We start from the raw sequence: 18,367 nt of genomic DNA, 5'->3' as shown, positions 1-18,367 counted from the left end.
AACCAGCACAGGGTGGGGGCGGGGAATGAAGCAGGAGGAGCTTCCCCCCTTGGAGATCGCAGTCAGTCCCATGGGTGTCCTGCCATCCGTGTGCCGAGGCCACCCTGGGCACCCCACAACCTGATGCCCCCACCCCCCCACCCCCAGAAACCAGAGCTGTATGTTTGGCTGCCTGCCCGGCACCACCACTGGGATGGCTGACAGCTTCGTGAAATGGACCATCCTCCAAACCACGATCATCTCATCCTTTCACCGCTGTTTCTCTCCACGGCCCTACCCTCAGAGCACCTGTCCCTCAGCCCTTCTGTTCGAGCCTGAGGTCAGGAGAGGTCGTTTTTCATGCCTCGGTTTACCTCTCTCCAGAAATCCAGTTCATGAGGAATCAAAGTCCTCTGGTGTTCTAACCTCACCTGCGACGTGGGGACCTGTCCAGGTCTTGCCCACTGTCCAGGCCATTGCCACCTTCCTGATACAATTTATCTCCTAATTATTATTCGTTTCCAGCCTTTCTTCAATATCTGTCTTATAGATGACTGTCAGAACAGTCTCTAGAAAACATTAACCAGTATCACAGATTTCTCCCCCTCTCAAGACCATCACATATTCCTGCCGTCTCTTCACTTATGCCCACATCTCACGCTTTCCTGTTTCCCCAACTTACTACTCACTGATTTCTCCTCAAACCAAAATCCTTTAAACATCTGATTCTCCTGAGATGGTAGTTTTTCTTCTACTGGTGGTGGGGATTTCTGTCTTGTGCAAAGTTAAGTTGGCCTTTTGGTGTTTTTCCAGTTTTCCCAATAAACAGCGTTCCTTCCCCCTTAGAGGCTGGTATAGCTGCGATCCATGAAGGGGCCGTATGAGTCCTGTAATTGAATATGCATTTCTGCCCACAGCCGAGAATCCCATGAACAGAGGAGCATGGTGGGCTACAGTCCAGCTCAGTTCAGTTCAATAGCTCAGTCGTGTCCGACTCTTTGTGACCCCATGAACCGCAGCACGCCAGGCCTCCCTGTCCATCACCAACTCCCGGAGTCCACCCAAACTCATGTCCCTTGAGTCGGTGATGCCATCCAACCATTTCACCCTCTGTCATCCCCTTCTCCTCCCACCCTCAATCTTTCCCAGCATCAGGGTCTTTTCAAAAGAGTCAGCTCTTCGCATCAGGTGGCCAAAGTATTGAAGTTTCAGCTTCAACATCAGTCCTTCCAATAAACACTCAGGACTGATTTCCTTTAGGATGGACTGGTTGTATCTCCTTGCAGTCCAAAGGACACTCAAGAGTCTCCTCCAACATCACAGTTCAAAAGCATCAATTCTTTAGCTCTCAGCTTTCTTTATGGTCCAACTCTCACATCCATACATGACTACTGGAAAAACCACAGCTTTGCTCAGATGGACTTTTGTTGGCAAAGTAATGTCTCTGCTTTTTAATATGCTGTTTAGGGTTGGTCATAACTTTTGGCTACAGTCCATAAGGTCTCAAAGAGTTGGACATGACTGAGCACGCATGTACCATTTTACGTAACCAAGAAAGAGATATGATATTTAACCTACCAAAGGCCACTTTATTCTAGGATTAACTGATTCCTGTCAGAAGGATCAGAACAATTAAAAAAAAATAAGTGATGCTGCAAAGTACCAGTCATAATACATGTTACTTGGGTTTCAAGGTGGCCTCCAGCAGAGACTGTCTTAACACAGGATTAGGCAGGACACAGCTGAGTGTGTGTCAGGACACGCTTTGTAACCCAACGTTGATGTATAATCCCATAAACATTAATGTGTGCCTGTGACAGGAACACAATGAGTTTTCATCATGAACCAACCAGAAGTAAAGAATCATTACAACTTTCCAGTTTAAGCAAAGGAAATTATATTTTATAGGAAGCAGTGCTGTAAATGTCAGCATATAAATTACTTTGTGAATGCTGTTTTTCCAGGGCTGCAGGCTACTAGGCGTTTTCATGATAAACGTTTCTATGAAAGCAAAGGGTGCGTGTTCACACAGTTTTATAAAAGGGCCCCTTGAAGGAAAGAAAGACATAATCCTGTCTTTAATAGAAACGTAACTTGCTCTCTTGGGAGGCAGGAGGAACATTTCCGGGGGTGACAGTTTCCAAATGCTTGATGTAGTGGACTCACATTACAGAGTTCATCTGACATCTGGAGAAACGGCCTAGTCACTCAGTTCTGTTTCACTTTCAGGACTATTAAAGAGTATAAACCAGACCTCATACATTTTCAGAATATGGACAAATGGCTTTTATTCCATTTTTGTTTCCTGCTGGAAGTGGAGGACACGCTCAGAGGGAGGGACGACCCCCAGGGCTGAGGTTGGACTGTGCGTCCTCTATGTGTCGGCGTGTCCTCTGGGGGCGTGCCCCTCTGTGTGTGCGTGTCCTCTGTGTGCGTGTCCTCTGGGGCATGTGCTCTGTGTGGGGGTGTGCCCTCTATGTGTGGGGGCGCGTCCTCTGGGGCATGTGCTCTGTGTGGGGGCGTGTCCTCTTGTGGGGGCGTGGCCACGGGTGTTCACCCTGAAATCATTCAGTAAAGCAGCAGACGTTCAATCCTGAGATATATACGCTTTTTTTACGTCGGTAGTGAAAACTAAACATTTCCATGGGATATAACAGGCCGAAGGACGACAATATTCACAGAGAGGTTAAACAACCGTCTAGACTGACTTGGTTATCTGCCAGTGAATTCTTAACAGGACAGGTTATTTAAGGAATTAGATGCATAAATGAGCTTGTGAAAAATTTAAGATTTGTGAAAAGCCTTAAACTTTCTAAAAAAAGCTTTTTATTGGAGTACAGTTGATTTCACAGTGTTGGTATTAGTTTCTGCTATACAGCACAGGCAGTTATATGTATACACGTATCCTCTCTTTCAGATGTCTTCTCATATAGACCACTACAGAGCATTGAGTAGAGTTCTCTGTGGTATACAGTAGGTTCTCATTCACCTTCAGTTCAGTCACTCAGTCGTGTCCCATTCTTTGGGACCCCACGGACTGCAGCACGCCAGGCCTCCCTGTCCATCACGAACTCCCAGAGCTTGCTCAAACTCATGCCCATCGAGTGGGTGATGACATCCAACCACCTCATCCTCTGCCGTCCCGTTCTCCTCCTGCCTTCCATCCTTCCCAGCATCGGGGTCTTTTCCAATGAGTCAGGTTCTCATTAGTTTAGTGTATGTGTGTAAATTGCTATCTCCCAGTTCATCCCACGCCACTCTTAACGCCCTTGGTATCCTTGGCTGTGTTCTCTATGTGTGTGTCTCTATTTCTGCTTTGCAAATATGCTCATCTACACTATTTTTCTATATTCTACATACACGCATTAATGTATTTGTCTTTCTGACTTCCTTCACACTATGGCAGTCTCCAGGTCCCTCCATGTTTATGAAGAAGGCAGAGTTTAATTCCTGTTTATGGCTGAGTAATATTCCATTACACCTTAAATTCTTTTTAAAAAATGTCTTAGGTGTAAGCAGCAGGATTCTGTAAGCCCACGGTGGCATCCAGAAAGGGGCATGTTTGGGTGCCTGTCTTGTGGGTTCCCTGTGACCCTGCCCCTACTCTGGGCCCCAGGCTTGCTGTGCTGGGGTGTGTAGACTTGGATGTAAGGCTTCTCACAGGCTGTGACGTTGTGACTTAAAGATGACATTGGTGTTGGCCCGTTCCAGGCACACGGCTCCAAAACTCTTGGAATTCCCTAAGCAGTGAGAGCCATGAAGGTGTGTTTTCTTATGTGAAATGAGGTGATTTTTTGGACAGCACCGAAGGACAGGGTGGGCATGAGAGGAACGTACCAGTGACTGGAAGCTTGGAACTTTCTGTCTCCACTTCCTACCACCACCTCTGAGGAAGAGAGAGTGGCTGGAGGTGCAGTTCAGTCATCGGTGGCTAATAATTTAATCAATCATGTCTGTGTAATGAAGCCTCTGTAAACCCCGGACGCCAGGATTCAGAGGGCTCTGGACTTGGTGAATGCATGCTGGGAGGGGGACTCCCTGGAGCAGGAAGCCCCACCCCCTTCTCCCCACCCTATCCCATGCTGCTCTGCCATCTGGCTGTTCCTGAGTTATATCCTTTTTTCTTCTCTTTTTTCATATATATAAATCCGGTTTCACGCCTAGGCATTACTACCTTTGAAGATCAGTCAGTTTAGTCACTCAGTTGTGTCTGACTCTTTGCGACCCCCTGGACTGCAGCACGCCAGGCCTCCCTGCCCATCACCAACTCCCGGAGTTTACTCAAACTCAAGTCCACCGAGTCACTGATGCCATCCAACCATCTCATCCTCTCTCGTCCCCTTCTCTTCCCGCCTTCCATCTTTCCCAGCATCAGGGTCTTTTCCAATGAGTCAGCTCTTCACATCAGGTGGCCAAAGGATTGGAGTTTCAGCTTCAGCATCAGTCCTTCCAATGAATATTCAAAATTGATTTCCTTCAGAATGGACTGGTTGGATCTCCCTGCAGTCCAAGGGACTCTCCAGAGTCTTCTCCAACACCACAGTTCAAAAGCATCAATTCTTCAGTGCTCAGCTTTCTTTATAGTCCAACTCTCACATCCATACATGACTACTGGAAAAACCATAGCCTTGACTAGACGGACCTTTGTTGGCAAAGTAATGTTTCTGCTTTTTAATATGCTGTCTAGGTTGGTCATAGCTTTTCTTCCAAGGAGCAAGCATCTTTTAATTTCATGACTGCAGTCACCATCTGCAGTGATTCTGGAGCCCCCCAAAATGAAGTCTGTCACCGTTTCTATTGTTTCCTCATCTATTTGCCATGAAGTGAAGGGACCAGATGCCATGATCTTAGTTTTCTAAATGCTGAGTTTTAAGTGAACTTTTTCACATTGCTTAGTGGTTTATCATCAATACAGGTTGAGATATTATATCTCATAGGAGTACTTGGAATTCTGAAAGCAGAAAAGGACATTATTTCTATATGTGCAACTTCTAAAAGTCAGTGAGCTGCAAAAGGAGAGATCGGAGGCCAGGAGTTTTGGGTATCTTTCCTACTAAGCCATGTCAACTCGCCTCTGTCTCTCTCAAGATGGAGGAATCTAACATGCTGGTCCTTCAGCGAAAACCCACCGAGTATATTGTTTTCATGAAATGGTATTTTAATATTACTTCATTGACTTCCTTCACAAGTGCCAAAAAAAAATTCATGTATTGTGAGAAATACTATTTCCACTAATTACTGAAATCAGAGCATCTATCAAGGTTGGTGAAAGTATGTTCTTACTAAGTTAAATTTGCGGATTCAGTGTAATGTACACAGCATACTTTTAGGTCTGCATTACAGCCTGTGATGAAGGGGGAGGTGTGATCAACCTGGGCAGGAAGGAATCTGTGGCTGAATTACGTCTTCCTTTAAAAAACAGGCGCTAAACAGGAAAGGATCACAGAAGGAAATCAGGTGCACTGGGATTACCATCAGGTTCCATGTTGCTTTCTAACCAGTAAATCAGAATGTTGTGCACTCTTGTAGAAGAACAGCTCGGGAAAAGTAGGAAGAGTGTGATGCACACGCAGCCTCCCCTTCAAAGACGCCGGCCCGCTCGCCTCCTGGAAGTCGGGGCTCCGTTCTTCCAAGACAACCAGCTGCAGGTCAAGGTCTACTGGAAGAAGACCGAAGGTGAGCAGATGATTGCTTAGTCATCGTTGTCCTTGAGTTTTATTCTAATATCGGAGTACAGTTGATGGACAGTGTTGTGTGAGTTTCAGGTGTACACCAAAGGGATTCGGTTGTACATATACACAGGTTGGTTCTTTTTCAGATTCTTTTCCAGTTGGTGGTGGTGGTGGTTTAGTCGCTAAGTCGTGTCTGACTCCTTGTGACCCCATGGACTGTAGCCTGCTGGGCTCCTCTGTCCATGGGACTCTCCAGGCAAGAGTACTAGAGGGGGGTGCCATTTCCTTCTCCAGGGGATCTTCCCGACCCAGGAATCGAACCCGGGTCTCCTGCATTGCAGGCAGATTCTTTACCGACTGAGCTATGAGGAAAGCCTTAGGTGATTACATTGAGCAGAGCTCCCTGTGGTATACAGTAGGTCCCTGTTGATTATTTTAAATATAGTAGCGTGTACCTGTCCATCCCAGACTCCCAGTGTGTTCCTCAACCCCACCAGTCCCCTTTGGTAACTGTCAATTTGCTTTCTAAGTCTGTAAATCTATTTGTGTTTTGTAAATAAGTTCGTCGGTATCATTGTTTTTAGATTCCGCAGAGAAGTGATACCCTGTTTCTCTCCCTGATTCCCTTCCTGTGATCATGTCTACCTCCCTACCCATGTCACTGCACGTGGCATTGATTTCAATCTTTATGAAGCTGAGTAGTATTCCGTGTGCCTGTGTACCACATGGACTCCTCTGTCGATGGAGATTTAGGCTGCCACCGCGTCTTGACTGTTGTCAATAGTGCTGCAGCGGGCTGCATGTACGTCTTCAAATGACGGTTTTCTCCAGGTATGTGTCCAGGAGTGGGCTTGCTGGGTCATATGGTAGCTCTGTTTTTAGTTTTCTTAGGAACTTCCAGACTGTTCTCTCAAGTGGCTGCGCCAATTTGCATTCCCACCAGCAGTGCAAGCGAGTTTCCTTTTCTCCACACTCTCTCCAGAATTTATTGTTTGTAGACTTTGATGATAGTCGTTTTGACTGGTGTGAGGTGGTAACTCATTGCAGTCTTGATTTGTATTTCTGCAATAATTACCAACGTTGACCATCTTTTCATGTTCCTCTTAGCCACCTACATGTCTTTGGAGAAATGTCTTTTTAGGTCTTCTGGTTTTTTGATTGGGTGGTTTGTTGGTATTGAGGTGTATGAGCTGTAGATTAAGGCTTCATCAGTCATATGCAAATATTTCCTCTCATTTCTGGGTTGTCTTTTTGTTTTATTATTTCCTTTGCTGTGCAGAAGCTCTCAACTTTAATTAGGTCCCGTTTGTTTCTTTTCTGATTTTATTTTCATTACTCTTAAGAGGTGAAGCCAAAAAGATCTTGCTGTGATTTATTTCAGAGAGTGTTCTGCCTGTGCTTTCGTCTAAGAGTTTTGTGTTTGTTGTTTGCGTTTAAGAGTTCTGAGCTGTCAGGGTGCTTGTGTAAATGTCACCATCAAGCCACACTACTGCTATTAAGGAAACGGCTGAACAAAGTGCATGCACGCTTTCTTCTTTTATCGAATGCCTTCCTGCTCTGACGTTTGAATGGGTTGCCCCTGGTTCCCAGGAATGTGTTACCACGTTCTGAAATCTGCTGCTGACGTTGCATCCTTTCAGGGATATGGACCTGTCTTCACCTCTTTCCTAGAAAGCCAGTCTTGTGTTCAAATACTCAAAACAGTTGTTATTTTGCACTTTAAAGCTCTGTTCTAAAGTAATTATTTATTACAAAGGTGCATAATGCAGATAATTTGGGAGACAGGAAAAAAGCCAATTCTCTTCCCAGTAGTTCACAAAAGTAGCATTTTAGTAGGTTTGCTTTGCTAAGTTTCCTATACCTCTCGTGTCTCACCAAGTTATTATATATGTATGCATAGTCTCTCAGAAACAGTGGAAACAGTATCAGACTTTATTTTGGGGGGCTCCAAAATTACTGCAGATGGTGATTGCAGCCAGGAAATTAAAAGACACTTACTTCTTGGAAAGATAGTTATAACCAACCTAGATAGCATATTAAAAAGCAGAGATATTACTTTGCCAAGTCTAGTCAAGCCTGTGGTTTTTCCAGTGGTCATGTATGGATATGAGAGTTGGACTGTGAAGAAAGCTGAATGCCGAAGAATTGGTGTTTTTGAATTGTGGTGCTGGAGAAGACTTTTGCGAGTCCCTTGGACTGCAAGGACATCCAACCAGTCCATCCTAAAGGACACCAGTCCTGGGTGTTCATTGGAAGGACTGATGCTGAGGCTTAAACTCCAATACTTTGGCCACCTCACGCGAAGAGTTGACACATTGGAAAAGACCTTGATGCTGGGAGGGATTGGGGGAAGGAGGAGAAGGGGACGACAGAGGATGAGATGGCTGGATGGCATCACCGACTTGATGCACTTGAGTTTGGGTGAACTCTGGAAGCTGGTGATGGACAGGGAGGCCTGGCATGCTGCGATTCATGGGGTCACAAAGAGTCAGACACGAATGAGTGACTGAACCGAACTGAACTGTAGTCTCTCATTCGTGTCCAACTCTTTGGGACCCTGTGGACTGTAGCCAGCCAGGCTCCTCTGTCCATGGGATTCTCCAGGCAAGAATGCTGGAGTGGGTTGCCATTCCCTTCTCCAGGGGATCTTCCCAACCCAGTGATCGAACCCAAGTCTCTTGGATTGCAGGCTGAGCCACCAGGGAAGCCATTTTTGCGTGTGTGTGTGTGTGTATATGTAAAATGACCACATTTTCAAATAATATATTTGCATTTTATATACTGTTAGTCTTTTTAATAACATTTTGAAATGGTTACTTTGATGGATATTGTGTGCTGTCGTAATTGCACTGTAGCCAAACATTTAGTTGCCTTCAGAATTTGTTTTATCGTTAATACTGCAGTGAATGTTCATCCTTAGAATAGATTCTGTTTTCTTTTTATCTTTGAGATAAATTCCTTTCATTCCTTTGTTTCCTAAGAGTATTTGTTTTGCATTACTGAAATACTGCTTTTAGAGATAATTGACATACGTATTATCACTTCTATGCATTTTAAGACTCAAAATCTCTTTTAGGCAAAATTGTTTCATGAATTAGTTTTCAAAATTCTTACTTTTCTGAGGCACCGTTTTACTCAGTGTTATCAGCTCATGTGCCGGGATATGGATGCTGGAGCTCTTGTTCTGGAATTTTCTTCCAAGCTGCTCAAATTCATTCTGTAGCTAAAATAACATTACCAATAAGGTTTAGTATTTTATTACTATCATGTTAATTTAAATTTATTCAATATTACTAAAGTAACATTATGTATACATATTGCAACATTTAAATTAATATTAATTGATTAATTTTAATATTCATATTAACATTAAATGATAGAATTTATTTAATCTCTTATACAGTCAGCTCTCCACATCAGCGGGTTCTGCATCTGCAGATTCACTGGTCTGTGGGTCCCGTACTCTTGTCTACAGTCAGCAGCTGGTTGAACCCAAGGATGCAGAACCCGCAGGTATGAAGGGCTCACTGTGGGACTCCAGCATCCATCCTTGGAATTTGGTATTCAAGGTGGGGGGTCCAATCCCCAGCCTCCAGTGGGTATCGGAGGATGACTGTCCTTACCAATTTAAAATTAGCATCGTACGTCCATATGACATTAGTATCAATGAAATAACACGTTTTATTATCGAACGTGTAAGCATCTCATCTAAGGAAAAGTTGAACATACGGGAGATGAAAGCATATCAGGCTCAGAGGAGTAAACCACCAACATCCTGACTTCTGAACGTGCACACATGTTGTACCTGTACTTGAGTTTATCCAGATAGGATCTTAACGACCTGTACCTGGCTTCCCGCAGTGAACAGTACATGGGGGACACTCACCCAGTCTCCTGCAGGAAGCACTGATTCATCCACTCATCTTGCTGCACCGTTTTGTGCCCGGGACACCTCCAGCTGTGACGTTTCTTGTCAACAGTGGCTGGAGATTTGGTTGGCCCCAGTGATGGGCTGGGAAGAAGGACTTCCCTGGTGGTCCAGTGGTCAAGACATCACCTTCCAAAGCAGGGGCCGCGGGTTCCGTCCCTGGTCGGGAAGCTAGGATCACACATGCCTTGGGGCCAAAAGCGAAACGAAACATAAAACAGAAGTGATGTAGCAAATTCAATACTTTTCAAAGGATCTGCATCAAAGAATCTTAAAGATGGAAAAGAACAGCACCGTTGTGGACATCCTGTGAACACACCTTCTGAGTCACACATGTGCATACATATTCCCCCCACCCAGAGGTGAGACTCTTAGGTCAGAGGACATAGACCCCTAGGAGAGTCTTGCACAGAGCATGCACCCGCCCACAGAGAGGCTTAGATGTTCTCCCCACAGTCTCCCCAAGTGGAGAATCCATCTTTTCCTCGGCTCAGCCCTTCTGGTATGTGTGTCGTGATGGCTCGCTGCTCTTTGTTCTTGCGTCCAGGGGTTGAACACCTCGTCGTGAGTTTATTGGCGATGGGGCTCCTCTTTTCCAAAGCACTCTCTAGGTGGTTTAGCCAGTCTGTCCTGCAAGAGTCCTTTATGTATGGGGTATTCGAGCCATGTGCTGGTTTCATCTCAGTTTCTTTCTACTTTTATTTCTTTCAATTTCCTGATAGTTCTTAATTTGGGGCTTCACTGGGCTTCCCTGGTGGCTCAGTTGGTAAAGAATCCGTCTGCAATGCAGGAGACCCTGGTTCAATTCCTGGGTAGGGAAGATCCCCTAGAGAAGGGAAGGGCTGCCCACTCCAGTATTCCTGGGCTTTGCTGATGGCTCTGCTGGTAAAGAATCCGCCTGCAATGCGGGAGACGTGGATTCGATCCCTGGGTCGGGAAGATCCCCTGGAGAAGGGAACGGCCGCCCACTCCAGTACTCTGGCCTGGAGAATTCCATGGACTATATAGTCCATGGGGTCACAAAGAGTCGGACACGACTGAGCGACTTGCACTTTCATTTGGGGCTTCACTACTGGCTCAGACGGTAAACAACGTGCCTGCAACGCGGGAGACCCGGGTTCGATCCCTGGGTTGGAAAGATCCCCTGGAGAAGGGAAATGGCTATGCTGGTTTTACCCAGGTCATTCCTGGTTTTATCTAAGTCTTTCTCTACTTTTTTTTTTCAGTTTCTTAATAGCTCTTCCTTTAAGGGATGATCAGTTCATCGTCTTGCTTCCTTCAGGTCCACTGGGCTCCGTGTACTATGTGAGCACTCTCCTCACACAGGGTCACTCAGGTGCCCTCCTTACGTCCGAGGAATGCCGTTGCTCCATCTTTGCCTCTCAGCTGGCTTTCGTTCGGATTTCATTTCTGTCGTAAGGATCCAGCGTAGGGCATCCGTGTTCCTTTATTTTTCTTTCCCTCTTTTTTTCCCCCCCAAAGAAAAAAATTTTTTAGTTGAAGCATAGTTGATTTCCAGCATTTTCTATGAAAATGATCATGTTGTCAGTCAATCATAAGAAAGTTGCATTTTCCTTTCCGGGCTTTGCACATTTTTGCTTCTTTGCCCTGTCTTCATGCTGGCTGAGACTTTGAGTACAATGTTGAATGAAAGTGATGGTTATGGACATTAGGTTTGCTTGAAATTCCTTTCTGCCTCTTTCATTTCTGTTTATTCAAAATAAGGATCAGTCAGAAGCACTTTTTTCTTTGCTTTCTTCTGGGTTACTTGATCAGTTTACCAGTCGTTAGAAAACAGGTCTAACTGTTCGACTAGGAATATGGAAACAGGTGGTAGTATTCTTTATAAGTAAGAGAAATCACTGCAATTGAGCATCTCCAAGCAACCACTGTGTGTAAATAAAACACAGTTCACTTATAGTACTCGGACCAGAGTAAGTCGGAGTTTAAGAATACGTTCTTAAGTAAGGGAGGAACTAGGGATCTAGAGATCCCCTAGAGCAGCGGTCCTGAACCTCGGATCTAATGCTTGGTGCTCAGAGGTGGAGCTGATGGGATAAACAGTAAGACAAAGCACACGGCAAATGGAACGCCACTCGTGAAAGTGAAGTCGCTCAGTCGGGTCCGACTCTTTGTGACCCCATGGACTGCAGACTACCAGGCTCCTCTGTCCATCGGATTTTTCCAGGCAAGAGTACTGGAGTGGGATGCCATCGCCTTCTCCAGGAATGCACTTGAATCATCTCAAAAACCCATCTACCCCCCACCCCCCTATCCGTGGAAAAGTCATCTTCCACGAAACGGGTCCCTGGTACGACCACGGAGGTTGGGGACCACTGCTCTAGAGAGAAGAGGAATCAAGACCCATCTCAACGGCATGCCCAAAGTGGGGTGAGGTGGCCAGGGACCCCAACAGTGACTGCCCAGACGAACTGGAGAACCCTGGGGAGCGCCGAGGCAGAGGCCCAGAGGAGCCGGGGTGGCTTCCAGAGGAGGGAAGGGGTGAGTGAGGTCAGAACCCCCTGGACGGCGTGTGAGGTGCTGGAGTTGTGGTCCAGCACGTGGTCACTACGCACACCGAGTGACGACTCTGGAATCAGCCGCGTCAGTATCTTTGCAGCAAGAGGAGAGGACTGGTTCAAAGGAGGGCTTCCCATGCTGCTGGTGGTAAAGAACCCGCCTGCTAATGCAGGAGTCGTAAGAGACGCGCGTTCCAACCCTGGGTGGGGAAGATCCCCTGGAGGAGGGCATGGCAACCCACTCCACTGTTCTTGCCTGGAGAATCCCCTGGACAGAGGAACCTGACGGGCTACAGTCCATGGGGTGGCAAAGCGTCGGACACGACTAAGTGACTGAGCACGCATGCATGGCTTGAAGGTGACCCGTGAACATGCTGTGGGCTGTGTGTCTTTAAAGCTCTACCTTAGGCTACTGATTTGAAAAGGAAAGACAGGCTGTGGATCGTGCGTGCCCACGGGACTGTGTCCTTGCAGATTCGTGGCCTCACTGGGGTTTATGCGTCAGTCACGGGGTGCTTGTGGTCCTCAGTGGAGATGCTCGTGCAGGGCATGGTGCTGGGCTGGAAGGGACCCCGCGTCCACGTTCACACCCGCCGCTGCCCTCTCAGTTCCTCCCTCGAGCTGGGAACACACCCTCGGCATGGTCTGCTTTCCCGCCGTGGACACTGTGTCTGTCTCATTGAGATCTGTTCTGTGTAAAAGTGGCCCAAAGTGCAGAGCTGCCCCCTAAGGCTCCCCAGGAGGAAGGTGACGCCCCACCCGGCAGCGGAGGTGGGTGGCGGGCCATTCCCCTGCAGGTGTGGCCTGTGGCACCATGAGCTCAGTGTGAGGGAGGTAGTAACGTGGAGCCGCCTCCAGAAACAGCGAGAGGAGAGCCCCCGATTCAGGCTTGAGGCTGCGTGTCGGGGCCTGGGGTCACACTGAGAGCCCGTGAGGATGCTCTGAAAAAGGGGAAGAAAGTAACTGTGCAAGTCGCTCAGTTGTGTCCAACTCTCTGCGACCCCATGGACTATACAGCCCATGGGATTCTCCAGGCCAGGATACTGGAGTGGGTTGCCTTTCCCTTCTCCAGGGGATCTTCCCAACCCAGGGATCAAATCCAGGTCTCCTGCATTTCAGGTGGATTCTTTACCAGCTGAGCCACCAGGGAAGCCCCAAAAAAGGTAAAAAAGGGGTTAAGTTTGTGGGTTCTGAGATGATGACGGATTAAAATACAGTGGCGCGGGAGGCAAAAGACACTTGCTGTCCTTCTATCCGGGATTGTGAAAATGCTTTCAACTAGAGTTCTTTGTGTGTGTGTGTGTGTGTTAGTGGCTCAGTCGTGCGACTCTTTGCAACCCCACGGACTGTAACCCACCAGGCTTCCCTGTCCATGGAATTCTCCAGGCAAGAACAGTGGAGCGGATTGCCATTCCCTAGAGTTCTTTCAGTTCATAAATAATTGTAATATCTCTTAGATTAGATTTGGGTTTTCCCTAGTGGCTCAGATGGTAAAGAATCCCCCTGCAGTGCAGGAGACGTGGGTTCTGTCTTGGAGTGGAGAAGATTCCCCTGGAGAAGGAAATGGCCACCCACTCCAGTGCTCTTGCCTGGAGAAGCTCAGATAAGACAGAGAAACCCGGCACGCTACAGTGAGCCTATGGAGATCACAAAAGAGTCAGACATGACTGGGGTGACTAATGCTTTTAAGAGAGATGTAATAAGTTTTTTAAAAAACAAACACATTAAAACAGCTTACTTCCTGATTGGCGGACAATGATACCTGTCACCGCAGGAAGCCAGTAACCCTGCATTTCCACCAAGGAGCAGCCACCCAGGATTTGCTACAGTGTGTTCATGGTTGACTTTCTAAACCCTAACTTGTGCGAGTTACAAGACAGCTGCAGACTTTATGTGAGATGCAGGCCGCTGTTTGGAAAAGCCTGGACTGCGAGTTGTGCCTGAAAACATGCTATAAAGGCCTGCGGGAAAGACAGGCAGTTCCTGTAAACTGTGTTTTGCAGTGTGGGTTTGGTGGAAGGCAACTGATCAACAGACACCTGCCGTTGAGAAGATGGTTTGTGACTCTTGGTGGCCAAAGTGAGGGCCCTCCATGCCTCTCAGGGAGACCCCAGGGTCGGGCAGGAGGCAGAAACAGTGCTCAGGAGGCTTGACCGTGCTTTCTGTGGTCGGGGAGGGACAGGAAACACTGGTCATTCTGGGGGTTGGCGGGTCTGGATCATCACAGTGGGCTCTGGGAAGTGGTGGTGATTTAGTTGCTCCGTCGTGTCCTACTCTTTGCGAGTCTGTAGGCTCCTCTGGCCATGTGGATTCTCCAGGCAAGAATACTGGAGTGGGTTGCCATGCCCTCCTCCAGGGATCTTCCCGACCCAGGGATGGTACCTGGGTCTCCTGCATTGCAGGCAGATTCTTTACCAACTGAGCCACCAGGGAAGCTCAGGTTCTGGACACAGGCTGCCGCAGTTCCCTGGCCCTGGAGGGCTGATGAGGGTGGACCTGGTGACCCCAAGGGTGAGGGTCCCCCCTCTGAGGGGATGCTGGGGTGCAGGCTCTGGGTTGGCCGGTCTGCACAGAACATGGATGCCTGCAGGTGAGCTGTCTGCTCTCTGGACATAAGGCCATCCCGGGGAGGGCCGTCCCACCAGGCTCTAGGAGGTCAGAGCCTCACAGATACAGGAAACCAAAGGAATCGTTAAATAAAGGCAGAGGGAACGCAGTGGGGTAGGAATCTAGGGTGTGGAGTCTGCTGAGCCAGCCACGGGAAGTGACTGGAAAGCCTTGGGTTTGCACGGAGATCCTCACCAAGGTGGGGGTCCATGTCCAGAGACCCAGGGTGTGCACTCAGAGCCAGCAGCTTGCAGAGCTAAAGGGTGGGAGGGGCCATCGGATATGTGGCTCAGTACATGCTCCTGTGAACCGTGCTATAGGAACACATGGGTTCTTGGGGGACCTGAAGCCGTGGGTAACAATTGCACATCGCACAGCTGTAGTGCGGCAAAGTGGGGTCCACTTGGCTGCTCGGCACCGGAGACTGTGAGGACTCTGCTGTGCCCTGCTCCGGACTTGGCAGGAACTGGCCTATTCTCTGTGGTGCGAATCACGCTCTCCGATACAGGGCGGGGGGGCACCCACCTGTCCAGTGGGATTTTACATTAAGATGAAAAGTCTGATCCTTTCAGCAGCAGCAGCAAATGCTTTGATTTGCTTTGTGGGCTTGAGGGACGCAGGGGTTCACCACGTACAGAAGTGAGTTTGCTTTGGGGCACACAGGGGCGTCGTGTGGCACCCTGCCCACCGCTACCTGCCCTGCTCAGGGCTCTGCCCACCCCTTCCGTGAGCTGTGCCCATGCTGTAGTTATCGCCATAACCGCCTCGTCAGTACACTGTGCTTCTGTCACGATGGTTCTGTATTCACCTGTATCCCACCTCCGTCCAACCTAACGTGGATGTCACCCACGCACGCTGTTACTTACCCAGACGCCTCCGTATTTCGGGTCCACGAGTCCAGCTGCCTCTGGGAGGTCATTTGAGCACAATGCGTCGAGCAGCAGCACCTGTTGAAAGAAAGGGTATGAATTCGCTCATCACTTGACTTTGTACTTTGCGTATAATGTACAGTTCTTCTCCAGTCAACCCATAGCTCTTGACGTCTGCCGTGTAAAGAGTTACAACCTCAACCCTTTTTAGCTAAACAGCGTTGATGCCTGCTTGGTATCTCTTTGCTTTCTGGTGGAAAAGTCCTCTTCTCATTTCCCAAAGTGCTCCAGAGCAAGTTTCCAGCGGACCCAGCACTCCATCAAAGACGTCTGAGCTCTGAAAACCTCCCATCAAACGCTTGGTTTGAGTGCGGCCAGGATGCGAGGCTGATCACCCCAGGGGTGGCAGGAGGGGGCAATGCCTTTCACGAGTGGCTGGGGACTTACTGGGTGATTGATAAACCCGGCCCAGCCTCTGTTCCCACACTCAGGCCTGGCTCTGGAGCACTTTTGTGTTTTTTTTCCACTCGGTCGATCGCCCAAAGAAAAGACACGGACAGAAAACGGGCTGCTCGGGGCGGAAGTGGAGACGTTACATAAGGGGCCCTGTTCTCTGGGTGCTGGGGGAGCAGGTCTGATTCTGCAGGGGTCACACAGGCAGTGAGGCTGGGGCGCACTCACTGCAGACTGTTCTCACCCTCGTCTCCTGAGGAGGAGACCCTGTGCACATGGAGCACACACGGAGCAGACATGGAGTCCACACGGAGTCCACACAGCACACGTGGAGCACACACCGAGCACACGCAGAGTCCACACCGAGCACATGCAGAGTCCACACGGAGCACACACACAGTCCAAATGGAGCACACACGGAGCAGACATGGAACAGACATGGAGTCCATACAGAGCACACATGGAGCACACGGAGTCCACACAGAATCCACACAGAGCACACATGGAGTCCACAGAGCACACACGGAGTCCACACAGCACACACACAGCACATGCCGAACACACACAGAGCACACACGGAGTCCACACAGAGCACACATGGAGCAGACGTGGAGTCCACACAGAGCACATGCAGAGTCCACACAGAGCACACATGGAATCCACACAGCACACACGGAGCACACACGGAGTCCACACAGCACACACCGGGCACACACATAGTCCACACTGAGCACACACAGAGTCCACACCGAGCACACACGGAGCAGACATGGAGCAGACATGGAGTCCACACAGAGCACACACGGAGCACGTGGAGTCCACACAGAATCCACACAGAGCACACATGGAGTCCACACAGCACACATGGAGTCCACACAGCACACACAGAGCACATGCTGAACACACACAGAGCACACATGGAGTCCATACAGAGCACATATAGAGCAGACATGGAGTCCACACAGAGCACACGCAGAGTCCACATGGAGCACACACGGAGCAGACATGGAGTCTACACAGAGCACACACAGAGCACATGCTGAACACACATGGAGTCCACACAGAACACACACGGAGCACACACAGAGTCCACACAGCACACACCGGGCACACGCAGAGTCCACACTGAGCACACACAGAGTCCACACCGAGCACACACGGAGCAGACATGGAGCAGACATGGAGTCCACACAGAGCACACACGGAGCACGTGGAGTCCACACAGAATCCACACAGAGCACACATGGAGTCCACACAGCACACATGGAGTCCACACAGCACACACAGAGCACATGCTGAACACACACAGAGCACACATGGAGTCCACACAGAGCACACACGGAGCCCACATGGAGCACACAGAGTCCACACAGAGCACACATGGAATCCACACAGCACACACGGAGCACACACGGAGTCCACACAGAGCACACACAGAGCACACGGAGTCCATACAGAATCCACACGGAGCACACATGGAGTCCACAGAGCACACACGGAGTCCACACAGCACACACAGAGCACATGCTGAACACACACAGAGCATACATGGAGTCCACACAGAGCACATATGGAGCAGACATGGAGTCCACACAGAGCACACGCAGAGTCCACATGGAGCACACACGGAGCAGACATGGAGTCTACACAGAGCACACACAGAGCACACGCTGAACATACATGGAGTCCACACAGAGCGCACACGGAGCCCACATGGAGCACACAGAGTCCACACAGAGCCCACATGGAATCCACACAGAACACACGGAGCACACATGGACCACACATAGAGCACACACTGAGCACACACAGTGCTCATATGGAGTCCACACAGAGCACACTCGGAGTCCACACCAGGTCCACACAGAGCACACTGGGGTGGCCAGGCCTTCAGGGTGAGGAAGGGCCAGGCGTTTACTCCTGCCCGACTTCAGGATTTCTTCCACCAGCTTCCTCAGAAATATGCAGGATTGAGAGACTCCTGCGGAATCTCTCTCATCACCTAGGAAACAAGAAGACGGACGCTGGGCATCCCCCATTCTCCTTGGGTTTCGTTACCATGGGTGCCACGGCTGGATTAGGCTCAAGACCTCTGTGGAGGCATCACACTGTCACTTTTCTCATGATTTTTTTTTTTCCTATCTGGTTCTCGTATCTCAATTTACTTTTCCTTTTACGCTCTATTATGTTTCCCCTGACTTCATTCTTTTCCCCTACTCCATTCTTGAACATTTCTTTGATACGGACCGTTTTTAAAGTCTTCACAGAACGAGTGAAGCGATATCGCTTCCGTTTTACACTTTGGTTCTTTCGCCATGAGGCGTGTGGGATCTTACATCC

The 18,367-nt window shown here is 48.7% G+C and overlaps 1 protein-coding gene and 1 long non-coding RNA gene across 2 annotated transcripts in view; one reads left to right on the top strand and one right to left on the bottom strand.

Annotated features, from left to right (window-relative positions):
* ANOS1 (anosmin 1) overlaps positions 1–18,367 on the top strand; it is a 211,900-nt gene that overhangs the window by 180,334 nt on the left and 13,199 nt on the right. The window contains exon 9 of the mRNA XM_027533540.1: positions 5,509–5,655. Within this exon, the coding sequence (XP_027389341.1) occupies positions 5,509–5,655 (147 nt within the window). The remainder of the gene's footprint in view (positions 1–5,508; positions 5,656–18,367) is intronic.
* Positions 8,395–16,382, bottom strand: LOC113886888. The gene is made up of 3 exons (XR_003509576.1): positions 15,572–16,382; positions 9,538–9,766; positions 8,395–8,874 (listed from the first exon to the last, which is right to left on the bottom strand). It is a non-coding gene; the product is annotated as an uncharacterized LOC113886888 (long non-coding RNA).

The sequence above is a fragment of the Bos indicus x Bos taurus genome, chromosome X, assembly GCF_003369695.1.
Source record: "Bos indicus x Bos taurus breed Angus x Brahman F1 hybrid chromosome X, Bos_hybrid_MaternalHap_v2.0, whole genome shotgun sequence".
Taxonomy (NCBI): Eukaryota; Metazoa; Chordata; class Mammalia; order Artiodactyla; family Bovidae; genus Bos; species Bos indicus x Bos taurus.
This window is presented reverse-complemented; position numbering and strand designations above follow the sequence as displayed.